Source organism: Protopterus annectens, chromosome 8.part0 (assembly GCF_019279795.1).
Source record: "Protopterus annectens isolate FY-2018-M chromosome 8.part0, PAN1.0, whole genome shotgun sequence".
Classification (NCBI taxonomy): Eukaryota; Metazoa; Chordata; order Ceratodontiformes; family Protopteridae; genus Protopterus; species Protopterus annectens.
The window spans coordinates 204,108,290-204,135,286 of NC_056741.1; the positions used below are offsets into that span (position 1 = coordinate 204,108,290).

The following is a 26,997-nucleotide window of genomic DNA, read 5'->3' on the forward strand; positions in this document are numbered from 1 at the left end:
CTGTAACATAACATCCCTGAAGGATATGTTGTCTGAAACACCAATGGATGTCAACAGTTACTGACTACAATCCTCACATTATCCTACTGATTCCAGAAAAACAGACGTTGTCGGAGGAACAGAACAAACATAACAGGCAAACCTCTGGTCAGTCTGTGGACATCAGGACAGTTGAGCAGTATGTCAGAGACATATCACTGTCAGACGTCAAGTCACACAGCAAAATGCATGTCCAGATGAACCCTTTTAATCTAGCAGCCCTCTATGTGTATAACAGCACTACTGACTTACAATCTGTACCTAGTTCTGGAGCTTTGTCCCCGATGTTGTTGGGCTGTCTCCACATTTTCTGTCCTGAGAGGGATTCCCACATACTGTCTGTGAAGCTGTAGCCCCCACACCTCTATAATGTCCTCCACACAGGCAAGGAAAAGGGGCAAGGCCCACATGAAGGATGTAATTATGGCATTGTGCTGCTATGGCACTGGCAAATGCAAAGACAACACAGCTGCTCTGTATGCAAGTAGCAAGTGGAAGACACCGATTAGTGCACTGACTGTCACCTTCTCATGAGCAGTACCTACGAAAGGCAAGCTGATGCCTATGCAACACAGGTCTCAACCCAGCTACACAAAGACAGACTGTGACTACACAAACCTGACCATTTGCATTGTTGTGAGGAAACTCTTCAGCACTATAACAGGTATGTAAATCATGTAAGCTTGTAATGGGATGTAGAAGGGGGGATGCAATGATGTCAAATGGTACATTAAACACTAGGCCACAACAAGACCTGCTGGACTCACATGCTGCTGTCTGGTACCTATGGCCATTCCCGCTTGCCCTGTCTGCATTGACATGGAGCACATCTCTGACCCTTGAGTCACCCTTCAAATGTCAGCTCATGTATGACTACTACTGGAGTGTCTGTTGTCCAATACTGAGTATGTCACTGCTAGGCCAGCTACCTGGGATGTTGTAGTTATTCATATGCCACCTGTGAATGCTACTCTGATGCATATACTTGTCTTACAAATGTAAGAGACATATATAGGGTATGTGCATACTACATAACAGGTGCAGATGTGTGTTGAGCTATATGTGATATACTCAGCTCATACATGACAACTGCCCAGAGTTTTGTAGACTGACCACGTCTGCGTCATATTTGCAGTCAATGCCTCAGACAGTTGTGTATTGTCTGGCACATCACTGGTAACCCATTAAAGACTGAAGTCATAACATATTAGCATACATTTGATTGTCAAATGTCATGTCCTGCAGAGTAGACCTGTGAATGTGACACTGTCTTTGCTGGCAACTAAGTGTGTTTCAACTAGATTCATAAAGTGACACTATTTACTGGCCTTTGCCCACCACTGATGTGTGCCTTTGTGCAGTTGTCTTGCTCTGACAGGAGCTAGGTGTCTTACCATGAAACCCATGTCAATGCAAGCGTACCTTGTCCTGTAGGATGACAATATTTGTGCAGTCACTGACACCTGCTTTGAAGGTGTTTAGAGCACACCAACCTTGCCAGGTCACTCATCCCATTTTACGTTTGGACCCCAAATGGTGGCCTGCAAAGCCACAGGAGGTGGAGTTTGGAACATTAGCATACACATACACACCTCAAAACTGGCCAAGCAGCATGAAGCATGGGTGACACCCTGAGTGCAGTTAAGAGTTGACAAAACACCTACTCAAATCATAGTTAGCTACAGGCCTCCAACCATGACTATGAACATCCACCTCAACTATTGGGACCTGCTGGAATCTGTCAGGATTCAATCATCTACCCTGCTCCTGGGTGACTTCAAATACCCAACCATAGGGTGCATGACCTATGCCACATGAACATGACTGCACATAGATTCCTTGGCTTTGTCAATGGCAATGCAGTGGATCAGATGGTCAACACTCCTACGACAGGTGGAAATATCCTGTACATGGTCCTAACCAACATGAGTAGCTACTATAGCACTCCTACAGTACTATCCTCCTTGGTAATATCTGACCACATAGCCAACACTGTTCAGGGCACCATCTCCCCTGCCTTATTCCCTTTACAGTATCAAACAGAATGAAGTGTACACAAATGACTATAAATCCCCTTAGAGCAGGAAAAGGTAGCTGTACAGTCAATGTCCTATTTGTTGGAACTAGCAGCAGTGTCCAGGCCCACACAATACTATGTGGGCACCTACATAGCTGTATGGACTCAGCAATACCTGACAGGACAATGTCATCTCCCTCAACACCTGTGATGGACAGCAGCAATACATAATAGGTGGAATCAATTGCTGGATGGGTCAAGAAGAAACAGGTGCTTCATTGGAAGCAATGTCACCTTGGTCTGCACAAGCAAATAAGGTCACAAGTGATGTACCCTAAGGCTGTCTTTGAGTGCAAATTGGACACATCCATCAAAGCCAATCACTAGGCCTTCCACACATGTATCTGTAATTCCATAGGTAACATACAAATCTGCTCTGTAGTGGTGGTCCATAACACCACATACACGTATGGCATAGATATAGCAACTGGCTGCAGACAAGTGAAGTGTACACATCACACCCTGTCGCCCCAATGGGTGCACATGTGCATGTTCAGCACCTGCCCCCTCCCCCCATCATCAGGAAGAAGGTCTGTAGTGCCCTCTTAAAGGCAACACACAGAGGTCACCATATGTCTGATACAATCCCTGGCTGCATCCTACATGAACACAGGCATGGGCTCTCAGATCTATTCCGCACCATAATCAACCTCAGCCTGAGCACCTGTGTCATTCCATCTGCATAGAGGACAGCCACTGTCATCCTTGTACACAAAGCCAGAACAATCCACTGACCCAGCCAATATTATGCACATCAGCCTAACTAGCCTGCTCTGCAAGGGCATGGAAGGCTAGTTAGACATTATGAACAAGGACATCGGCAGCATCGAAATGCCTGGACCCACACACCATGGTATTGTCAAAGGGAGATCAGGCCTGTTAAACCTGGTTGGCCTCTCTGAAGTGATCAACAAACACAGGGACAAGGGTAAGATGGTGAATAATGCCTACCTTCTGCTAGACCAATCTTCTCACACTAATCCCCAGGTAGACAGGATGCATACACCTACACAGCTAGGCACCAAACTGTAGGTCACCAGAAGGGTAGCTAACTGGCCCAATGATAGTACCCACTAAGTCAAAGTAGTGAAACCCACCTCTAGTTATAGATTATTCCACAGTAGTGTGCCCAAGGATCGGTCTGGGGGCATCCACTGTTTGAGATATGCATATCTGAGGTACAGGACAAAAGCAGTGGTCTGTGGCTGACCAGGTGTGCAGATGCTTGCAAGCTGGTCACTGTCTTACATTTCCCTACTGATGTGAGCATCCCCCAAGAGGCACTCACCCAATTACTGACTGGTGCAAGGGGCATTACCACAAACTGAATGCCAGGAGAGGCATCTTTCCCCCCTGCTGTATCAAATGTCATCCACACTAAGTATGACAGTAATAATGTACTGAGCATGCAATCAGGTGTGAGGCGACTTGTGGGCTGAGGTTGGTACCGACCTGACAGTTTTCCACCATGTGGGCACCATTGTATGGAAGGCCATCTACATGGCCCACCTCACAAATACGGGTATGTCATCCAGGAACTGGGAGGCCACAACTTCCCTTTACTCTACCCTTACCAGAAGCACTACCAAGTACAATGGCTCCTTTGGCATGCACCTTGTCAAGCAAATGCAGAGACCACAGAGGGTTCTGACCAGGCAATTCCAGGGTCTGCAACATCTACCCTATACAGGTAGGCAGAAAGCCCTGTCCCTATACTCAGTCTCATACAGACTGATCATAGGTGACCTCTGTCTGGCATTCAAGGCTATGTCCAAACCAGCCTTGATGGTATTTCTGCATATCTGTAAGACATATTGCACTCAAACTTCATGCACGCAAGGTCCACACCTGGTCTGTGACATGTTTAGTACTTGTTGACGGGATAGTGTGGTGTCCCACACAATACACTGTCTGTAAAATACACTCCCTCCCCATGTCTAGCAGAGTGCATGTATAGCCCTCTGGAAGAGGAAGCTGGACTGCATGGGAAATGGATGAGACACCCCTGGGATCCTGCGTGTGTCCCAGATGGACAGGGGAAACAGGTGCTGGCTTGGAAGGGGCATGGGAGAAAGACTGGGCCAAGCTTATGAGGGCATCAGGGCCAATAGACTGGTATCATCTTATAAGGCTATGCACCTAGTACTTTACATGTGTCTTGTATGTATTGCATACTGTCCTGCAATTTTGTGTGAAATGAATCCTTGTGAGTCTGAACTGTGTATGTACTGCAGTGATAGTATATAGTCCTGTTCCCTCATCAGTTATCATCCCATGTGTTTACACCTTGTCAGTGTGGTCTGTTTTGCAGTAAGTCAGCTCTTATAGTACATGCATATGCACTTGGTGACATGGTATATCTAACTTCAATAGCCTTGGTCTTGCCCACAATTACCATTCTGCTACTAGACCCATCATGCAGTAGGATTTGTCACTCTTTGCTGTGGGCCAGACAGTAGCAGTGATAGAGATGGATTGTGGCAGGCAGAACTACCGAAAAGTTTGCTCTGAAGGGCCCATAGGTGTCACAGCTCTGCCAGACTTACCAGTAATGCCATGTGTGTATACCAGCCAACATTATAGGGCAGGTATTAATTTACATATGTGGTGGCATGGAACAGACTAGTGTGGTGACTATGGCAAGTGTGAGTGTAGACACTTGCCAAAGCCGGAGTACAGGTGAGGTCCCACACAGGTGAATGGACAGGGGTGCTCACAGGAGGACTGATGCTTGAGCAGCCCCTGTCACAAGTGTTACAGCAGGTGTCACCAGACACATGTTTTGGGCCATCATGGCATGGAGGCACAGGCACATACTGACCGCAACACCAGACAGATACTCTGGGTCTTGGATGCACATCTGCCTGGCATCCATGGCGACCTACATGACCTTGTTGAGGCCACATGTGAGAATATTGAGGCCATGAATAGACAGTGGGGTGAGACCAAGGGACTTTTCAACCATGCAATGTCTGTGCTGGAGCATGTGGTGGGAGATGGATGGCAGCAACATGGATGTAGGTCAACACCATGATCAGCAGAGGGTCTACAGGGCCATGCACCTTCACACTCCCATAATGGCAGTACCACCTGCATTACCAAAGGGGGGTTGCTGTCCACACCACAAAGCAGCAGTCCATGGGCATGTGGTCCTGGCCGGTCCCATCACATGGATCCAGCAGACAGCAGTTACCATCAGGGAGTAGTACTGTATCTGGCCTTGGACTTGGTGGTGCCAGTGAGAGCCATTGGCAGGACCAGTTCATGTGTCCATGGCCAGAGTTGATGAACTGTACACTCTGCCATGTACGGTCCACAGCTGTCCAACATACCCCTGTGTAGAGCAACCATATGGCGTGACTGTGTGCATACAAACACACACACATCACCATCACAGCCAGGTCACCTCCAGACACACACACACACACACACACACACACACACACACACACACACACACACACACACACACACACGCACACACACACACACACACACACACACATCTGCAAGGCCCATTAATAGAAACACCCATTCAAACGCACACATGATATCAACCGTGTGGCCCAGCATAAACCTCTGACAAACCCACACAACACCCTGTGCATATGATGATACCTGTACCACATCCCTTTCATCCATACCACCAATGTAAGGACATGCTAATATGGTTTTAATGCACAGGATGAATTAAGTACAGTTTAGCTATGTAATGCTGTGTAAGGTGCTGTCAACAGGCATTTGTAATGGGTACACTGCAGAGTGTATGTACTTTTTCAGCCATGATGCATAATTGGTATTAGTAATGCTGACTGAATATAGTCTCACATGCTGTATTGTGTGTGTGTTCTAGGTGTTTGTGTGCCAGCAGGATGTGGCCCTGTACACATTGCCAAGGATAGGTATGACAGAGTGGTAACACATTGACCATGTCATAGCTGAGGTACAGCTGTTTATGTACACATTTACAAGGTCTGTTTAACAGTTATTGCATGTGCCACAGAGCTTATAGGGTTCAGGGATATATACAGGTAAGTCTAAGGTGGTTGACATCAGCAGCTCTTATAAAGTGGACAATGGTAAGTGTGGTGGGTGGACAACACAGATTGGTAAAACCTGCACCCTCAGAGGATATTCTGTCAACCCAACACACAGAGAATACTGTTCCCACACATACAGTCACACACACACACACACACACACACACACACACACACACACACACACACACACACACACACACACACACACACACACACACACACACACACAAAACATGTACAAGACCACAGTTGCCAGTGTTGGGTTTGGACCCCCTACCCATCTAGTTAGTACAGTGTTGTGCAGTTATCGCAGGTGGTGCAGAACTAATAATATGATGAGTGTTCCAAGATACCTGTAAAGTGAATAATATCACATGGCCTAGTGAGGTATGGCAATGGGGGGTGTACTGGGTGGGAAAGGACTCAGACTACTGTCACCTATGAGTCTACACACTCACAAACACTGCTATACACACCAATGCACACACACATTTGCCAGTACTGACATTAGCAGCCCTGCCTATCATGCTATTCATTCCATACTGTTACGTAGCTGTTGCACGCAGCACGGGTCTTATAGGGATGAAGAGTTTCTACAGATACCTCTATGGTAGATGTGAACCAGGGGCTTTGTAAATTGGACCTTGGAACTAGTACTGGGAGTACCATGGCCTAAAATTGTAAACCACAGACACACAATGGCTATACTTCTCACTCAAACACACAGGATACTGTTATCGCACGCACACACACACACACACGCACACACACGCACACACACGCACACACACGCACACACACACACACACACACACACACACACACACACACACACACACACACACACACACAGACACACACACACACACACACACACACACACACACACTTGCCAGGACTGAAATTGGAATCCCTACCTATCTACTTATTGCTAGTACAGTGTTATGCATTTATCACAAGTGCCACGAAGCTTACAGGGTGAATAGTGTCCCAAGGTAATTCTAAGGTGTACAACATCACCATGCTTTGTAAAATATGGCAATGGGAGGTGTACAGGGTGTGAATGGCCTCAAAATACACTAAAGTGCAGTTATACACACTTGCAAACACAAATACACTCATACACACATTTGCCAGGACTGAGATGAATAGTCCTGTCTATCTTGCTAGTCAGTCAATACTGTTACATAGTTTCTGCACATGGCATGGGGCTTATTGGGCTGAAGAGTGTCAACAGATACCTCTATGGTTGATGAAGAGAGCAGGCATTGTAAAGTGGACCTTGGGATGGGTACTAGGAGTACCACAGACTAAAAATTTAAACCAACCCCCAATGGATATAGTTCTCACTCAATCATATACACAGTATACAGTTCTCAGACACATACACATTTATCAGGACTGAGATTAGAACCCCTACCTATCTAGTTATTGCTACTACAGTGTTATGCATTTATTGCACACACCACAGAGCTCATAGGTTGAAGAGTGTCCCACGGTTCTTCTAAGGTGAACAAAATCACCAGCCCTTGTAAAGTATGGCAATGGGCAGTGTACTGGGAGACTGAGGTCTGCAAATGCTGTATCCTACAAATATCCACACTTACACACACACACACACACACACACACACACACACACACACACACACACACACACACACACACACACACACACACTCACATTTGCCAGGACTCAGATTAGAAACCCTATCCATCTAGTTATTGGTACTATAGTTCTATGTAGGTACTGCACACACCATGGGGGTTGTAGGGGAAGAGTGTCCCAAGGTACCTGTAAAGTGAATAACATCACCAGCCCTTGTAATGTATGGCAATCGGAGGTGTACTGGGTGAGAAGGACCTCAAACTACTTTCACCTACATGTTTACACAGTCACAAACACTTTTATACACATTAATGCACACACATACACGTATGCCAGTACTAAGATCCATAGGTTCATAGGTGTGTATTAGGTGAATGGCCATGGAGCTTTTACAAGCCTAGTCCATAGCATTAGCCTGGCATTGTGCCACCTGACATTACACTCCAGTGTGTCTATTGAGTACAACCACTGGAGTGTTCAATTCCCCATCCACTCATCCAGATTTTTTTTGCAGTGGGCCAGTGAAGTGCTCTGCCTGACATGTATGTGAAGTCTATTCCATAGCATGGCCAGTCGCTGGGTTATTAACCTGTCCCTCCAGCATGTTCTGTTGATTGTGGAAATGGGGTTAAGGTCTCTGAGGCATGTGGGGCAGATGTTTTGGGTTTCTTTAGAAGCAGCATGCCTAACAGATCTGGGTCAGACATGGCTTTGTAAGTCAAGCAAAGATCGCATCTAAGTAGCCAATATGAGACAGAGACTAGTTGGAGTTATTGGTGTCTGCCCATATATGACAAGTGGTTAAGGCCTAGGATCCTCTTTGAGAGGTGCTTTTGCAGCCTCTCCAGGTGTTGCAGAGGTGTCTAGTGAGATAAATGCCAAATGGGCCATTGTACTTGATGATTGGCCTAATGAGGGTAGAGTAGAGCGGACTATGACCTCTTTCTTCCTGGATGCAACACCTTAGTAATGATATGTGCCACATAGAAGGACTTTCTGACCACAGTGGCACTACGGTGGTCAACAGAGAGGTCAATGTCAACTTGTTTTTCTAGTTCTCTTTTAACAACTTCTGTGTTCAGTGGACTACCATCTATGTGGTGATTCATGGGAACCATGTGGTTCCCAAAGTGGATGGCGACACATTTTTCTGGTGTTGAGCTTAAGTCCAGGGTTCTGACAAAAGTCATAGGTATCAGTAAGGCCTTTCTGCAGGATTTCAACATAACTTGTGGAGGTAATAATAGTACCTACTTTGCAGTCATCTTCAAACACTGTCAGCCAGAGTCCCTTCATACTGGGCTGGACTTCAGAGGCATAGATACCGAACATGAGGGGACCAAGGACTAGACCCTGTGGTACTCCACTCATGACTGGTCAGCAGTCTGACATGGAATCCACTGCTTTCACACTGTGGGTTCTATCTGTAAGTCGGTTTGCAACCCACATAGTGATATAGGGGTTGATGCCTAGCTGAGTGTGCTTGTCTAAGATTCCTGTGTGGGGAATGGTATCAAAGGATTAGAAGACCTGCGTATCTTGTTATTTATTCCATACTGTTACAAAGTTATTTTAAATGACACAGAGCTTATAGGGCTGCAGAGTGTCTACAGCTAGCTCTACAGTGGATGACAACAGTGGGCCTTGTAAAGTGGACACTGGAACGTGTACTGGGTGGACCACAAAAAAATTGCAAAACCCATCCTCAAATCAATATGGTTCCAACCCAAACACACACAGGATACTGTTCACACACACACACACAAACACACACACACACACACACACACACACACACACACACACACACACACACACACACACACACACACACACACACACACACACACACACACACACACACACACACACACACACACACACTTGCCAGGACTGAGATTAGAACCCTTACCTACCTAGTTATTGCTTCTACAGTGTTATGCATTTAGCACATGCACCACGGAGCTTATAGGGCATAGGGTGTCCTAGGGTACTTTTAGGGTGAGGAGCATTACCAGCCCTTGTAAAGTATGGCAATGGCAGGTGTACTGGGTGAGAAAGGCCAAAACATACTTTAACGTACAGATATATACACTTACAAATATAAAGGCACACATTTGGAAGGACTGAGATTAGAACCCCTACCTAACAAGTTATTTAAATTATTGTGCTACACAGTTAGTGCATGCACAACAGAGCTTATAAGGCTAAGGGCTGCCCACAGGTACTTCTAAGATGACTGACATCAGCAAGGCTGCTAAAGTAGGGCAATGGGAAATGTACTGGTTGTGAATGGGCTCAAAATCTTTAACCTAAAACACACACTTAACATTTACCAGAACTGAGATTAGAACTCCTACTTAAGTAGGTATTTGTACTATAGCTTTACACAGTTATCATACACACCACAGAGCTTACATGGCTGAGGTTTCCCTAAGGTGACTGACATTAGCAAGACTGCTAAAGTAGGGCAATGGGACATTTACTGGGTGTGAATGGGCTCAAAATCTGTAACCTACTAACACACACATGCACTTTTACATTTGCCAGGAATGAGATTAGAACCCCTACCTAACTAGTTATTTCTACTACAGTGTTATGCAGTTGTCGCATGCACCACAGAGCTTACAGGGCTGAGGCCAGTCCAAAGGTACTTCTATGATGAATTACATCAGCAGATCTTGTGAAGTAGGGCAATGGGAATGTGACTAAAACACCTATTCCTACACCTCTCCCACACACACACACACACACACACACACACACACACACACACACAAAAGTAGGTGATGTGATATTACAACCCCCACCTCAGTACCATTAGACAATGAAACTCATCTTCATCCTGGCATGTGCCAGTAGGTACAACTGGTATGCAATTGTATGCAGCAGGACATCGCTATCTGCCATGAAGAGTATCCCTGGGTATGATTCTTTCTCTGTGTGTGTCTCCCTGTGTGTCTCACTCTATCACTTTCTGTCTCTCTCTTCCCCATATCTATGTGTGTTTGTATGCTTAACATATTGTAATATATTGCATTTATATATGTGTGTGCATCACATGCAACTGATGCAGAAATACCACATATGAGCCACCTACATCTGGCTGGGGGTAATCTTGTCTGATGGGTGTGTGTGGAGACAGTTAGGTGTACATAGCTGTGTGTATGAAAATACATCTGCACAATATATATATATATATATATATATATATATATATATATATATATATATATATATATATATATATATATATAGTCTGCATACCTCTCAACCTGGAAACATCAAAAATGTGGACAAAGGCCATGAAAAATAGGTACAAATCTGTATGCTGATTAACATAAAATTTGCATACATAATTATTTAACCCCACTGACTCCAATTGAATTGTGGGATACCAACTTTAAAAATGGAAACTGAAGGACAGACAACCAAGATGCAGCCACAGCCCAAAGTCCCCCTGCAGCCATTCCAGTGTCCCATTATGTGGCTATTTCACCCCATTTACCATAAACACTTTAATGTGCATACTGCTTTACTTCTACAATGATTATTTGAATTTTGTTTTACATTTTATAGCACAAACACTAATAAACATCTGCTAAACAAAGCAATACAGTCTCACAATGAAAATAGACTTAGCATTAAAACTTTGCTGCCCTTGAAACTCACATTCATTGAAACAGCATTGAAACCCACATCCGAAGAAAATACATGTGGCTAGTGGTGGATAAAGATTACCTTTGGGCTTTTTCAACTCATAGGCACCTTGCACACAAAACATGCTTGGTTCTTTGATATACCTTCCTAACTGTATTAAATTATATTCCTTGTATAATACAGTACACTTGTTAGAGCACATTTTAAATTTATTGTTTTGAACATTTTTCCAGTAAGCAATGAAATAAAATGCATGAACCAATAATGACAAAACTTTCCAATTCAGAACATTCCCATTATAAAAAGTCTAGTCAAATGTCTACAATCTACCAGTATCGGTAAATATGCGCAATCTCTGTAGAAGTAAAATTCAGATAATTCCACAATAAAGAGATCTGTTTGCAGCTAGGAAACAACTTTATATTTCATTTCATCTACAAGTAAAGTGCCTGTTGCCATTGAGGAATAAATTGCATATGCTACATTAAAAAAATAAGGTAGTAATATTGCAATAGGGAATGGATGTCAAACTGATAGCAGGTTCATAGCTACTCGGTATCTCTGCCAAAGAGTACATTCTCAGGACTGAAGCATCCACCCCCTTTAAAAGTACAACACAGTACAGTATCAGTAATTTATCTACATACTGTGGGAGTACAACCCATAGCATATGCTTTAAAAGCAAGTATTCTACCTGTTGTGCTACTAACAGCACAAACAAACTTGGCATAAGCAGCATTAAACTTCTCTTCCCTTGAAGAAGGATTCTAACAATCTCATGAGAAAGATTAAGATCCCACTGAACTTTTCTTATAGTTTAATCTAATTTACACAGTATTTAAAAGTTAATATTAGATCAGGCCAGACTCCAAAGTAATTAAACTGAGTCACTTTTTCTGTTTTTTTTTTTTTTTGCCCAAAGGTATGGAAATGCTCCCTGAGCACATTTAGAAACTATAAAAAATATTATTGTTCTGGTCTAGATTATATAGCCTAGCCTCCCTTTTTTCCAAAATGGACTATCTATTGATGATCCAAGCAGTTATAAAAAATGCTGCAAGCTGAATCTGTTGCTTTGCAACATTTTTAAATCCTTTAATTCATTACTTCATTCTTGTAAAACAGATCAGTTGTATGCCTTTCCTTCAAGTTTAATATTTTTCCTCAAAAACTCACAAATTCATTCACCATCTTTATCTAGTCTGTGCTGTGACTGTTTCATTTCCTTTGTCATAACAGTCTCTTAAAACATAGACTGATAATGTAATAGAGGCCTGATGTTAAGTAAAAGTGTTTCTCCTCCATTTGACATTGTACATATTACTGAATTAGCTGAGTTAAGATGGATAGCTGAATTGCAAGCTAACTATATACCTGGGTTAAATTCTTGTATGCCTTTAAAACTCTTATTGAAGGGGTGTAGGTTCTGCTATTGATTCTAAGTGGTTGCTATTTGTTTAAATATGGTTGATTTTAATTGCTTTTTAGATCTGATGAAGAACTAATGCTCAAAAGCACCTGTGTGTTAAATAAAGTTTTAACTGGTCATCGTGGCTCCAGTGGGCTTTCTTTTCATCCTATTTTACCACTGTGGACTTTTACGTCTTCCTTGGCTGCTTTGGATTATTATTTTATAAGAAGTATTCTCATGCTCAAAATTTAGCAAACAAGAATAATTCATCTTTGAAGTACAAATATCTGTAAAAGGGAGAATCCCATTTTGTATTTGGTGTCCAAACAAGAAGTGATCTATACCTGTCTTTTTTGTATCTTTAATAGGCAATATTATGTATAACCCAATAAGCAACCTCCATCTCTCCCTTGAACTCCTGTCTAGCCCATGCTTGTCATTTACTTTTTTCTCCCACAGTGAACAAATTGTCATTTCAGAATTTTGTATTGTCAAATCAAAAATAAGTGACCAGCTTAGGCAGGATTTCTGAATAAGTGACGTTTACTCGAGGTGTAGAATCCAGAGTAACTGAACAGCTTAATATATGATTTCACAGTAAACATCTGCATCAGCATAACAATCTGTTTCAAAACTTAACACTGGACATTAATAATACAATTAAAAAATAAAAATTAAACAAAATGCCTTCTTGAGCATGTTCAACCTTGAAATAGCTGGTTTATTAGTAATGACTGTCTGAGTTTCTTCATAGAACTGCTTCATATTAGAAAGATGTATAAGGTTGTTGACTGTTTTAATTTGGATAAAAAATCAATACCTCTATCTTTTCAGCTTTTAGCAAGGAATATTACTTATAGGTGGGGACTGATATTTGATCTGCAACAGTGAAGATGTGTCTGGGGAGCCCAGAAAGGAAAAAAATATAACAAAGGAGGGTAGATATTTGAAGAAAATTATGAAAATATTTGGCATGGAGGATGCAAATTCAGTACTAGGAGTTCAGATCAAATTTACATATCCCCCACGATACAAAAACTGGGCTAAGCTAGACAGAGTTCACATTTCACAGGAATGTGTGAATTTAATTGAAGGTGTTGATATGCACCCAGTAACTATGGTGTTTCCCACCTATCTGTTGAAGAAGAGAGGAATTTAAGGAATGGGTACTAGAAATTATTCAGGAGCTACTAAAGAAAATAAAATGTCTTCTGAAAGGTAGTTAGGGAGTAGGATAAAATTAAAGTGGCGTTTAAAAATAGGTGGAAATAAAAGAAATGGAGATATGGTTAAGAAGTAACAACACTTATTTAGTGGGACTGACAAATGTTAAAGTATTACAAAATAGGGCGAATCTTACAGAACAATAATATGCATGAGTTTAGAAAGATTGCTGTTAAACAACTGTGAGCACAAAATCTTTCAGCACAATGACTCAGGCAACAGAAAGTAGAAAGGGCTGTTGCAAAGCTTAGGAAGCCTATAACAAGGAAGATAACAAGAGATCCTATAGAAGTATTAGAAATATTTCAGAAACTATACGAAAGCCTGTATAAAGTAGAGAAATGTAGATATCAAGAAAAGGTACAAATGGAAACGTTTATGGAAGAATATGCCAAGGTTAGAGGCAGATGAGGCTCAATTACTAACAGTTAAGATAGGAGAGGAGATAAACATGATGATATATAACCAATTTACAACCAAGTCCCCAGAAATAGATGGCATTCCTGTAGAAGTTTGGAAGCTAGGAGGGAAAAAAACTGATAAAAGATCTGAAAGGTTTTGCTTAAAAGTATTTTATAAGGAGAAGCACCAACATCCTGAAAGAAAGCGGTGGCAGCTGTAATACCTAAAGAGGGTAATGATCTATCACACCCAGCTTTATACAGGCCTATTACAATATTAAACCATGATTATAAAGTGTTTATGTCTATAATTGTTAAAAGAATGGCAAAGTTGATGTCAAAATTAATAGCCATGGATTAATGAGGTTTTGTGGAGGGAAGGCAACATTCAACAACATTAACAAAACATTGATGATCCAGAGGGAAGCAGAATGTAAGAAAATACCACTGTTGTTGGGTGGGTCTTGATGCAGAGAAATTATTTGACAGAGTAAGCTGGGACTTTATAAGCAGGATAAAGGAAATATTTGCATTCCTTGATAAAATTATAAGGTTGATTAAGAGGATATATGAGGGACCCGAGGCAAAAATTAAAGTGGATGTTTTCCTCTCTGATAATTTTTGCTTGAGCAGATGAACCAGGCAGGGGTGTCCTCTTTCCCCTTTGTTATTTGCATTATATTTAGAATCATTGTCAAAGAAAATAAGGGACTCAGAATTTAAAGGATATAATTGGCATGGTAGTCAAGAAAGGCTGGTTCTATTTGCAGATGATATTATTTTATACCTGATAAAACAAAAAATGACATTACAGTGTTGTGGAACATTTTTAGGCAATTTCATATCTTTTCAGGATACAAAATTAATGAACCTAAAATAAAAGCAATAGCAGTAAATTATGTACCCACACACAAATTGGTTCAGCAATATCCATATTTATGGGAACATGATAAAATGAAGTATTTAGGAGTATGGCTCAAACATGATTCTGGTGTGGCGGTTAAGGATATGTGGGAAGAGACTAAACAAAAGATAGTACAAAAACTGAGAAATTGGAAGATCTGTTATATGGATATGGATAATATGATACAAGCAGTTAAGATGTTTTAATCCCTTTGATCTCACACACAGGTCAGGCATATTTTTATCAAGCAGAGGAGAAGTTGTGGATAGCAATTAATGAAGAGCTGAAAGATTTTGTCTGGGAGGGAAAGACAGCAAGAGTAAAGTGGGATAAATCGATTCTTCCAATAAACAAGGTGGATTGGGATTTCCCAATCTGAAGGGGTATTTCAGAGCTACACAGTTAAGGTTCTTCTACACTGCACAAGCAGAAACCTATAATTCAAAGTGGAAAGTGATGATGATGAAACTGGAGGGAAGCTCAAGAAACAATGAGAGATTGGGATCTCGGATGCAGACCTTTAAGAATAACAATAATCATACAGAGTATTATATTAATAAAGTAGCAGAAGGTATTCTAAGAGCTAAAACAGCATGGGACTAGAGAATGAGATTTTGTTGATAGGGTTGACTGCAATCCGTGATACAGATAATAGGCAAGATATCAGTCTTTGATAGGGAAGGCAATCTCTAAACTGCAGTTCAAATAAAGTCTTGGCATATTCCCATTCTATTACCTTTCCTTCTCCAGTTATTTGCTCCCAATACCTTAGTTCCTTTGCCAGTTTTTTCCAATAAATCCCATTCCTCTCTTGCCTATTATCTGTATCACTGATTGCAGTCAACCCTATCGACAAAATCTCATTCTCTATTCCCATGCTGTTTTAGCTCTTAGAATACCTTCTGCTACTTTATGAATATAATATTCTGTATGATTTTTGTTATTCTTAAAGGTCTGCATCCAAGATCCCAATCTCTCATTGTTTCTTGAGCTTCCCTCCAGATTCATCATCATCACTTTCCACTTTGAATTATAGGTTTCTGCTTGTGCTGTGTAGAAGAACCTTAACTGTGTAGCTCTGAAATACCTCTTCAGATTGGGAAATGCCATTCCACCTTGTTCTATTGGTTTCCATTTTCTAGTAATTGTTTTTTAGCAGGCACCATAATTAGACTCAGCAAGGCCTTATCGCAATTCTGTGTTGTAGCTCATAAAAATCATTTCCCTAGCTACACTAGTTTAGTCACCCAGTATCTCTGATAAAGTTGTCTGCAAGGAATCTTTAAAATCTGCCATCTCATTACACTCCCAGAAAATATGTTCTCAGTTATCTCTTTCTCCCTCATCATAGGATCATAAGATCATAGGATCATAGGAGATTACTAGGCTATCAGCCCGGGTAGCATTTTAATCCTAGTCATTTCAAACCAATGTAATACCATAGATGTACTAGTCAATACCAAAGATTGCATCTAGTGATGACTGTCCATGTCCAGGAGGGTTGTGGGTGCTATCCCCAGTAAGAATTAATGGTGCCCCATCCACTCATCCAGGTTCCTCTAGAACAGTGTCATAGAGGTGCTCGGTTTCACGTGAATTGGTAGCATGTTCCAATGACTTGGCAGTCACTGGGAGATAAATGTGACCCTCCATTATGTCCTATTTAACTCCCTGGAAGGGGAAGCCCTAGACCCATTTGATTTATGGATATGCAGTAAGTTTATTAGGTTTGGGTCTTGGGTTGCTCTGTAGGCCAGGCATAAGTCTTCCCTAAGGAGTCTATATGATATGGACTATAGTGACAGGGATTTTAGTGGGTCCATGTAAGGAACATGCTGAAGGCCCTTGATATTCTTTGTTAGAAACCTCTGAGGTCTTTCTAATTGCTGTAGATGTTAAGCAGGTCACATATCGAATGGGGCATTATACTCAATTATGGGCCAGATAAGTGCCATGTATAGGGAGGTTATAACTTCTTTTTCTCATGAGGTGATGTCTTTACTAATCAAGTGAGCCATGTGGAAAGCTTTCCTTACAACAGTAGACACAAGGTGGTCGAAGTTAAGGTCGTGATCAACCCGTGATTACCACTTCATGGGTACTTGGGGTATTGTTGATGATTTGATAGTGTAGAGGGCCATTGTTTGTGTTGAAGGAAATAATGATGCATTTCTTTGCATTCAGTTTGAGAATGTGACTAATGCATCAGTTGCTGGTCTGGATGAGACCATCTTGGAGTATACTGACTTCATTTGGGAATTCAATGATTGCACCTAGTTTGCAGTCGCCTGCAAACTTGGTCAGCCACAATCCTTTTGTTTTGGCCTGAATGTTTGAGAAGTATATATCAAACAGTAGAGGGTCCAGCACTGATCCCTGTGGCACACCACTAGTAACAGATCTGCTGGTTGATGTGGAGTTACCGACTTTGATAGTGTGTGTCTGGTTTGTGAGCCAGTTGCCAACCCATCTTACAACAAAGAGGTTTACATTCAGTTTACTAAGTTTATCAATCATGCTTGAATGTGGGATCCTGTTGAAATCCTTTGTCAAGTTGAGGTATGCTGTGTACACAGATTTGCCCTCATCAAAGGCCTTGGTCACACTAACAAAGAAATCCAACAGATATAACAGGCAGGATCTGCCCTTCACAAAGCCGAATTGGTCGGGGCCCAGGGTTTGGAGGTCACCTATGTCTTTATTTATGAGGTCCATAATGATACATTCCATGGCCTTACAGATGAGGCTGGTCAGGCTTATGGGTCTGTAATTCCCCAGGTCTGTTGCTAGGCCACCTTTGTGGAGGGGAATAACTGTAGCTGTTCTCCATTCCGCAGAAACAAATCCTGTGGTTAGGCTATGATTGAAAAGAATACTTAGTGGTGATGCTAGTTCATGTTTTAGCCTGTTTAGAAGAGAGCCTGGGATGTCATCTGGTCCCATAAAGGCTGTGTTCTTTGCCTTGGGCAGGGCTTTGTGGACCTGCTCTTCAGATATGTAAGGTGGGGGAGGGGTTTGGGGAAGGGTTTGTTGTAAGTTAGGAGGGGATATGTGAGTGAAATTTTCACCAAACCTATCCACTAGCAGGTTTGCTATCTCTGTGAGGTCAGTGTGTGTGTGATACCATTGGCAACCAGTTCTGCACATGCTTGGGTCCTACCCTTTAGGTTACATACATAGATGTAAAAGGCCTTATGGTTAATCTTGGCAATTCTTGCTAGTTCTCTGTCAAAGGAGCTCTTGTACAATCTGATAAGTTGTATTATTTGCCTGTTACAGCTGAGAAGGGTGCTTTGCTTTTCTACTGTTGGGTCATTGTAACAGTAACAGAGATAAAGCAACTGGAACCAGGAACGTTTGAAAAGGGTAGAACAAATTACGTAGGAAAAAATGAGAATTGTGGGAACAATGCATACAGGAGAGGAATGAGGTTTAAAAGAAGCAGGATTTGAATGAGCTATGTAATATTTGACAATGACCAGGTAGATTATAAGTGATGTATAATGTTTGCAACTAGGGTTATGTCAATAGGTTTGTGATGTGAAATACTTGCAACTGGAATTGTGTCAGTATGGTTTATTTTCATTTATATAAATGTATGATTACCTTCGGCATAAGTGATAATTTAATAAAAATGTTTCTTGTTAAAACATAACAAGAATCTACATCTCTATCTCCATCTATATCTATCTATCTATCTATCTATCTATCTATCTATCTATCTATATAGATAGAGATATAGTTGCTCATTTTTTTTCTCCACACAGCTGAACCCAGTGCCTCATCACTTTCTCTAGGTCTGGCTGTTCCACCTTAGGGTCCAAGATTTTATCTGATAATCATTGGGGCCAGAGATATTGAACCATTTTGGGACAGTGCCATATTTCTGCATCAGGTTTCTCCTTTAATTGATCTCTTGCAAATTTCCAGCAATGCTGTAGGATGTGATATGCAATGGGTGATCCATGTTGAGCCACCCCTAACTTCTGAAAAGGGCTGACATCAGCAAGAAACACTGACAATCTACCAGTTTACTCAAAGCTAGTTTTTCCAGTCTTCACTGGGGAAAGTTGTACTGAATTGTGAGTTCTTGGTCACACATGCCTCCCCATCTCCACTGCCAGCACCTCAGATTCTTAAGCTGGTAATTGAACCAAGAACACCAGGGTCATAGCAGGGGCTTTATTCCTCTAAACCACAATACTGGTACACTGGACAAAGAATATTATTTATTGCATTTTTTCATATAAAATAATTGAGAAATACAAGATTTAAGGTTGTAAAGATAAACTGCTGCACATCAGTGAGCTTAAGCTGTGATGAAATCTATTGCATGTGCTTCAAGATATTTTAAGTTGGGAGAAATATCGGGGATAATGTAGCAAACAGCAACAGCACCTCAGCATTATTGACCTAACATAATCATGTGTTTCTTGAATAATAGCAAAAGCAACACTTGTTTCTACTTGACTTCACATGATAACAAATAGGATGAAAAGTTCTAATTAGCTGGGATAGAGATATGCAATTTCAATTGTTCTCTTAGAAAACTATACAAGGAAGAACAGATATATGTGTCAGAAAAAGCAAAACAAAATCAGATGCCTGTTCAAGTTACTCACAAGTTAGTTTGCAGAGGTGTTTTATCATCCCAAATCAATGTGCTTTCCATGCTACAAGACAGACCAATCCAGTAATATGAGTTCTTATCAAGTAAAGCAGTTATGACGTCCTGAAACAAACAAAATAAATATTTTAAAACATTTTTCTTAATATCTTAATAGAAAAAATCATTTGAAGGGTTTATCAGTACTATTACTCATAGGAAACCAATAAGGAAATTATGTATTTGTATAGAACTAGTCTGCATCCCCATTTATGTTCAAGAATATTTCAAAAGAATATATGTCACATGTACCTAAGTTAAATACTATTGACATAAGCCTGAATGATCAGATGAATCTATTTGTGTATGATTCCTGAAAAAGAAGATGCAATGAACTTCTTATACAACAGCAACATACTTTACAACTGGAACAAATAACTAATACACTTACATTTCACAGCCAGGTAATATAGTCAGTGAGCACAAATATAATGTTAATAACTACTCTATATTGACGCTAACATATGATTGTCAGATTTAATTTATACGGAATATTATAAAAATGAAAATCACTTGTACCAGTATGAAAGCAAACAAAAACACAAAGAACACCGGTCCAACAGTGTGAAGCAAAAAACCACCATAAGCAAAAATAAAAACTTCAAATTGAGCGTGCAAGCCTTTATTTCGATACTTTCATCATTAGGACATCTTCAGAACAAATGAATAACCACAGTAAAAAACACATCATTTTTATAATCTTTGCATAAAAATTATTAACACGTTTATCAATTATTCAATTAACAAATAAAAGGAAACCTCCTAATCTATTTGTTTAAACACAGCCTTCTGTCTCTTAAAAAACATTTAATGTTGACACGTTCATTTAGACCTGACATTTTATCAGAATTCAGTTCTATTTGCCAGAAAGTCTCTCTCTCTGTTCAATATTATTTTTAAAATCTCCACATCTTAAATTTAAATGAACTTATCCAAAGATGGAAAAAAGGAACTTTTTATAACTAACACATTCTGTTGAATGCTTATATAAACCATTATTAGTGTCACATTTTCTAATAGCATAGCAGTGTTCTCTAATTCTTTCTTGAAATGTTCTAGTGGTCATCAGAATATAAAATGTAGGACATCCACTACAAACACTGATATATATACTATTCCCATAGTCTCGCATGTAAAATGTCCTGGTACTTTAAAAATTTTGGGGTAAGTATTTAAAGAAACAAATGGCCCTTTCAATATATATATGCATCATCTACAGGTGCCACATCTAAACATACCCTTTCTTTTATCAATGTTTGAAACAGTAGGAATAAATTTTGTATTTTCATGTTGCAACAAAGTCTTTAAACTACATCTATTTTTATATAAAAAACTAGGTCCATTGCTGACTACCTTGTCTAATTCATTAGGGTGGGAGGTTGGCAGAAGGTTTGAAGTGTTTATCTTACAGACACAAAGTGTAGGATTTGATTCTCACATGGGGTAATTGGCTAGGCTTAAACTGGTCCACAGGACAATTAGCCTAGTACAAATCTATGAACCTTTTATTGCCTATCAAAATCTGCCAGTTCTTCTGAATAATATTTTTAATAAGTTTATTATCTACTGTCATGTCAACATTAAAAGACAATTTCCTATTCTCATTAGTGATAGTTCTTGTACTGTTACTAACATTGTTACTAATAAAACCATATTTAAGTATTGGGGGGTACAAATGTTGTCTCTCAGAACTTATTTCTTTTGCAATTTCATCTAACAACTTTTTTTCATATCCTCTGTTAAACATATTACTGATGAACAATTCCTGCTTAAACTTATTATCATCACTGGTCATTCTACTTGCATGAATAAATTGACCTTTTGGTATATTTTTTAGATGAATGCAAGATGATTGCTCTTACTATGAAAATAACTTTTTCCCCAGGATTCATGAAGCTCTGTGCTGGAATAGCGTTATTTTGACACAGAGTGGTTTGTGTCCATATAGAACAGCAGCGCGCCTTGCATATGCATGAAGGCACACTGCTGTATTCTAATACAGACACAGGTCTGTATACGAGCACAGGGGGTGTGTCCAAGAGCCATGCTCTTACAATATACAATCCCCCTGCACTCCAGAGTTGCCATACGGCAATACAAAAGCAGCTAAAGTGTCTGCGGGTACCTGTTAGTATCTCTGGGCATACCTCTCAGCCTCTTAGAGCAAAAGATCTGGACAAAGCCTAAAATGATGGGGGGGGGGAATAGGGACAGAAGTTAAATATTGTGCCTACAAACTTACAAAGTTGATAGAATAATCGGTTTTGCAATAGCATTAATTTTCGGAAGGATGTGTAGTCTGAAACTCAAATGTTTGTCATTACTTCAATCCAAAGCTATTTTCCAGAAAAGTACAGATTGTAGGAGGAACACACCAAGATATGAGGCACAAATCTGGACATTCTGCAAAAGTCTGTACAGTTGAGAGGTATGTTCATGGAGCTTACCTCACAACTATTACTGAAATGTGAACAGATAGTTGACTCATATATTTTGGAGTGTTCCTCCTAAAATGTTTACCTCCCTGACTCCAGAGGACCAAAATAGTAAGCTAATGCAAAACCTATGTATTCTATCAACTTTCTAAATCTGCAAGAGCAATACACAGATAATGGTGCAGAAAGCAATGTGCAAACCCCTACAGTAAATAAAAAGAAAACACATATGCATTTTTTTCTGTCTGCAATAAGGTTTAAGCATAGCTGAGTGGGAGTGCAAGTCGTGCAGCTATGCTCAGGATGGCTTACATATCCCAATGAGCTAAATACAAATATATGGCCAAAACAGTGGAAAGTGAAATAGCATAGTGGTTAGTGCTATCACTTAGTGTGTAGGTATCTGCAGTTCAAGTCCCCATTCAGTCCATTTGTTTTTATGTGTTCAAAAACACAAAAATATATTTTGTTATCAGTAGGTAGTGAATAATATATATATTTGTTAACCAGAGTAGTGTAGCAGGTCCAAATGTGAGGTGTCAGTGTAGTACAGATGTGAACCCCCCCCATATAAACACAAGTGTTTCACACAGCATAGCCACAAAAGGGGGTATTGCAATGAAAGCACATAGGGGGATGTTATGGAAGGTAAACATACATATCATAACATGTCATTTAGGAAGAATGAACCCCACAATGCTGATAGTTTGTAAAAGGAAAGTTGAACAATGCTAACTTGTGCTGAGCTATGCTTAGCTAGTATAAGCATTGCTTAAATGTAAATTCTAAGCAAGAATTAGTATAGCTAAGCAGATTTGTGCACTAGTAAGAAGTGCTTAGCATCTATCCCTCTAAGCAATGCCCATACCAACTAAGCAGGTTTGCCAGGTGCTTAGCTTACCATATTCAAAACTGTACAATCACAGCAAAGGGTGAGAAATCGGCCATAGTTAAACCTCGCAGGTGGGACTACAACTCATAACCTGTTGTAGCTAACCACTGCAGGCACTATGGCTGGTGTTCGAGAGGGTGTGCGCTTTTGTGCACAGTGCTGGGGCATACAGGAGTCAAGGGTCATGGTAGGACTACTTGTAAAAAAACATGATATGAGACTGCTGCAGGACCAGTACCAGGGCTCCCAATACAAAGCAGAGACCTGGGAAAGTCTTGCCTGTGACCTCACCAGTGCACTGGCATCCCTCGGACTGGTGAGCAGGTCCAGCACCACTATGCCGACTTGAAGTGGAGGAAGAGGGGGCTCTTCAACCAGTGGGTCCAAGATGCATGGCAGAAGAATGATGTCCCAGGCATGTGTAAGTATTAATATTGATAACTGTTTATCAAAGATTAGACTGTGTACATGATGGATAGGTAAGCATAAATGTTTCTCTATCTTCTTTACAGCTCCAGCTGAGCAGGCTGCAAACTAGGAAGCACATGCAAGCAGTCTGCTAAGGCTGTGTCGCGCAACTGGTGAGTATCAATCTAGCTTGTAGCATTCATACCAAATAAATATAAAGGAGTAGAATGTCACCTTGCAGTATTAAAATGGGTATGGTATGTACTTAATAAACCAGACAATATTACAGTAATAGTCTCATATAGGTTATATATAATATAAACTGTAACTGCCTGTCAATAAAATTTAAAAACCCTGGACTGGTTGTGTTTACTTTGGTATTGTATGAATTGAAATGTGTACAGGTTATGCACAGCAACTATAGCTCTGAAAGCATTAACCAATCAAGTCTCATCTGCCAAAGTTAGTACCTCTGTAAGATACAAAATTAACTGATATGAAATATTTCATGCACCAAGATCTGATATCTGAATAGTAATGTTGTGTTAACCATTGTTTTCCACACTGTGCTATGTCAAAAGCTATGTATAGGAATGTATGTATAAGAATGTCATAATTACACGGTCAGATTGTACAACCTATAAATAATTAGACAGAAAACATTCAAGGAAGAGACAGCAGTTTTTCAATAACTTATTCTGATGATGCACAAACTTTTGTTGTATTTTCTGCACAAACAGGCATGGTTTGAATCCCAGGAGTGGTAGTGAGCTGTATGCATAATTTCACCTAGGATTTTGTGAACATGTGTAGAAATGTCAGGTAATGTTAACAGTTATTTCCTCCACAGATCTGCCATGTAAGAGAAGGTATAAAGTAGCTATAAGTAGTCAGTAGTTATACTGTGTCAGACACCCAGGGTCCAACCCCAAGGCTTCAAATAACAGCAAGGTAAGTACATACACCAAGTAGTCACCCCCAAAAATGTTCAAAATTGTTATGCTGTCACAGCTACTGGTCCCTGCTGCCAACAACCAGGGTGACTGATAGAAATCAAGGCAGAGTATGGTACTAGCACACACACACACACACACACACACACACACACACACACACACACACACACACACACACACACACACACACACACACACACACACACACACACACACACACACACACACACACACACACACACACACACACACACACACACACACACACACTATGAGTGCACATATGTAACCCTGACCATGGGAATAAGGGTAGGAACAGTCAGGTAGTGTTAACAGAAATCTCCTCCACAGGTCTGCCATGTAAGAAAAGGTATAAAGTAGCTATAAAAAGGCTGTAATCATAAACTGTGTACAAACATACCACTGCCCAAACCAGGGCCATAGGTTGTTGTAATAATACCTGTAGAGTAATGATTAAAGCAGTGATCATTAAAGCTGTGATCACTAAAAGAATCATTTGTTAATTGACATCGCTCTCTCTCCCTCACCTTATCTTCACCAATAATATAAACACATAAATGAATGGGTATGTTTTTCACCAAACCTACCATTGGGACATGTCTCCTATTGTTCTACAAATATTGAAATGTTTTCCAATTAATATTTCTTGTTCATATACTATCATTGGTGGCCTGTTGCTATCAATGTAACCTGCATGCCAGTGTAATGCCCACTGTTGTATCATATATGCATGTCCTCTGTTTGCTATGCAAATTTTCCAGATCTGTTGTTTTGGGGTGATGGGAATACTCATGCATGCTGTTATAACTAATCATGGAATGTGATTTTCATTACTAACCAACATATGTTCCAAAACTGCAACACCATAGCACATCGTTGAAGGCTGATCCCAGTGGATCTGCCTCTCCCGCCTCATCTAACCATGGCAACAGGTCCCAGCACATCTGGGACCCACCCCGGAACCCTCTTGTCCACTGGTGTCACACCACCTTTTGGCGAAACCGCCTTAGGGGATAGGGCTCATCTTCCCCTGGGCTCGGGCATGGACAGGATCCTGTCTCCCAAAACTAGGTCCGGGGTCTGGTGCATAGCAAGCTCTGCAAAGAATTGAAAAGTCTGCTACACCAGCTTGAGGGCCACATGGCACATTTAGAGGGTCAGCCTGCCGATCCTGCTCAATACCCAGCACAGCCACCTTTGGGGCTGTGAAGGTGCAGTGGAGACTGCCCATGGGTGGGGACCTCAGTCCCACTGTATCCATTTGGGGGTGCTTGTGCTTCTGATTACCAAACACCCCTCCCCGTCCAAGGTGTTTACCCCCCAGATGTGTCATATACAGCCCGTGTATGCTGTCTTGTCTGTCTTGTCTGTCTTCCTACCTAGCCTACCTCCCCAAATATACCTACTATCCTATCCCAACATCCCACTCTCACCTTAGAAAAAAAAGGGCAATCTGTTCCCAAAAAAAAAAAAATGTCACCCTATACATAGCTGTCCATTTCGCATACATGTTCACTGTACATAGATAATCTGGTCTAATTGGCTTCAAATCACATTATTGTTGTTCTCAGCCCACTCTCAGAGGTATGAGTGTCCAAATGTACCTCCAAATTAGGTATATATGCACAGCTGTTGCTGTAGACGAAATGGACAGTTATGGACCTTCCCTACACCCATCCTGCAAATCCTTAGCTATTTTTCATAATGTTTTTCCCTCTTCATGCCCCCTTTTTCAACACTTTCTTATGACCCCTTTTTTCCTTTAAAGAAATTAGCAAAGGAGTAAGCAGTAGTAAGTGGGAGTAAGCCTGTTTTCACTGTGCTAAGCGATGCCTACACAGATTAAACACTTATAAGTCTAAATGAGTGTAAGCATAGTTAACCATAAGTTAGCATTGCTTACCATCACACAAACCCATACAAATCTGCTAACAACTGCTTAAAAGTGCCTTAATCACTCTGTATCCAGCAGCTCTTGTTCTGCCCAACAACAAATAATAAGCCCTTGTAAGTCTTGAACCAAGGACCCTGCACATCATAACCAGAGCAATCTACCACCAAGCCATCTGAGCTGCAAAGATTTGTGATGTTTATTCAGTACAGTCACTCAACAGTAGGGAACAGATTCTGTAGAATTAGTCAAATTTGTGTATAAATATGCATGAGTATGGAGATGCATATACATATGGACAAATAAATACATAATATACATGCAGCTATACATATAACATGTATACATTCAGAAATACATA

The 26,997-nt window shown here is 40.7% G+C and overlaps 1 protein-coding gene across 2 annotated transcripts in view; it reads right to left on the reverse strand.

The window, feature by feature from the left end:
- LOC122808700 (CD209 antigen-like protein E) overlaps positions 1–26,997 on the reverse strand; it is a 1,430,102-nt gene that overhangs the window by 1,165,711 nt on the left and 237,394 nt on the right. The window contains exon 3 of one of the 2 annotated variants that reach the window (XM_044079687.1): positions 19,990–20,099. The exons of the other annotated variant lie outside the window; for it this stretch is intronic. Within the exon in view, the coding sequence (XP_043935622.1) occupies positions 19,990–20,099 (110 nt within the window). The remainder of the gene's footprint in view (positions 1–19,989; positions 20,100–26,997) is intronic. 2 annotated transcript variants of the gene reach the window in all.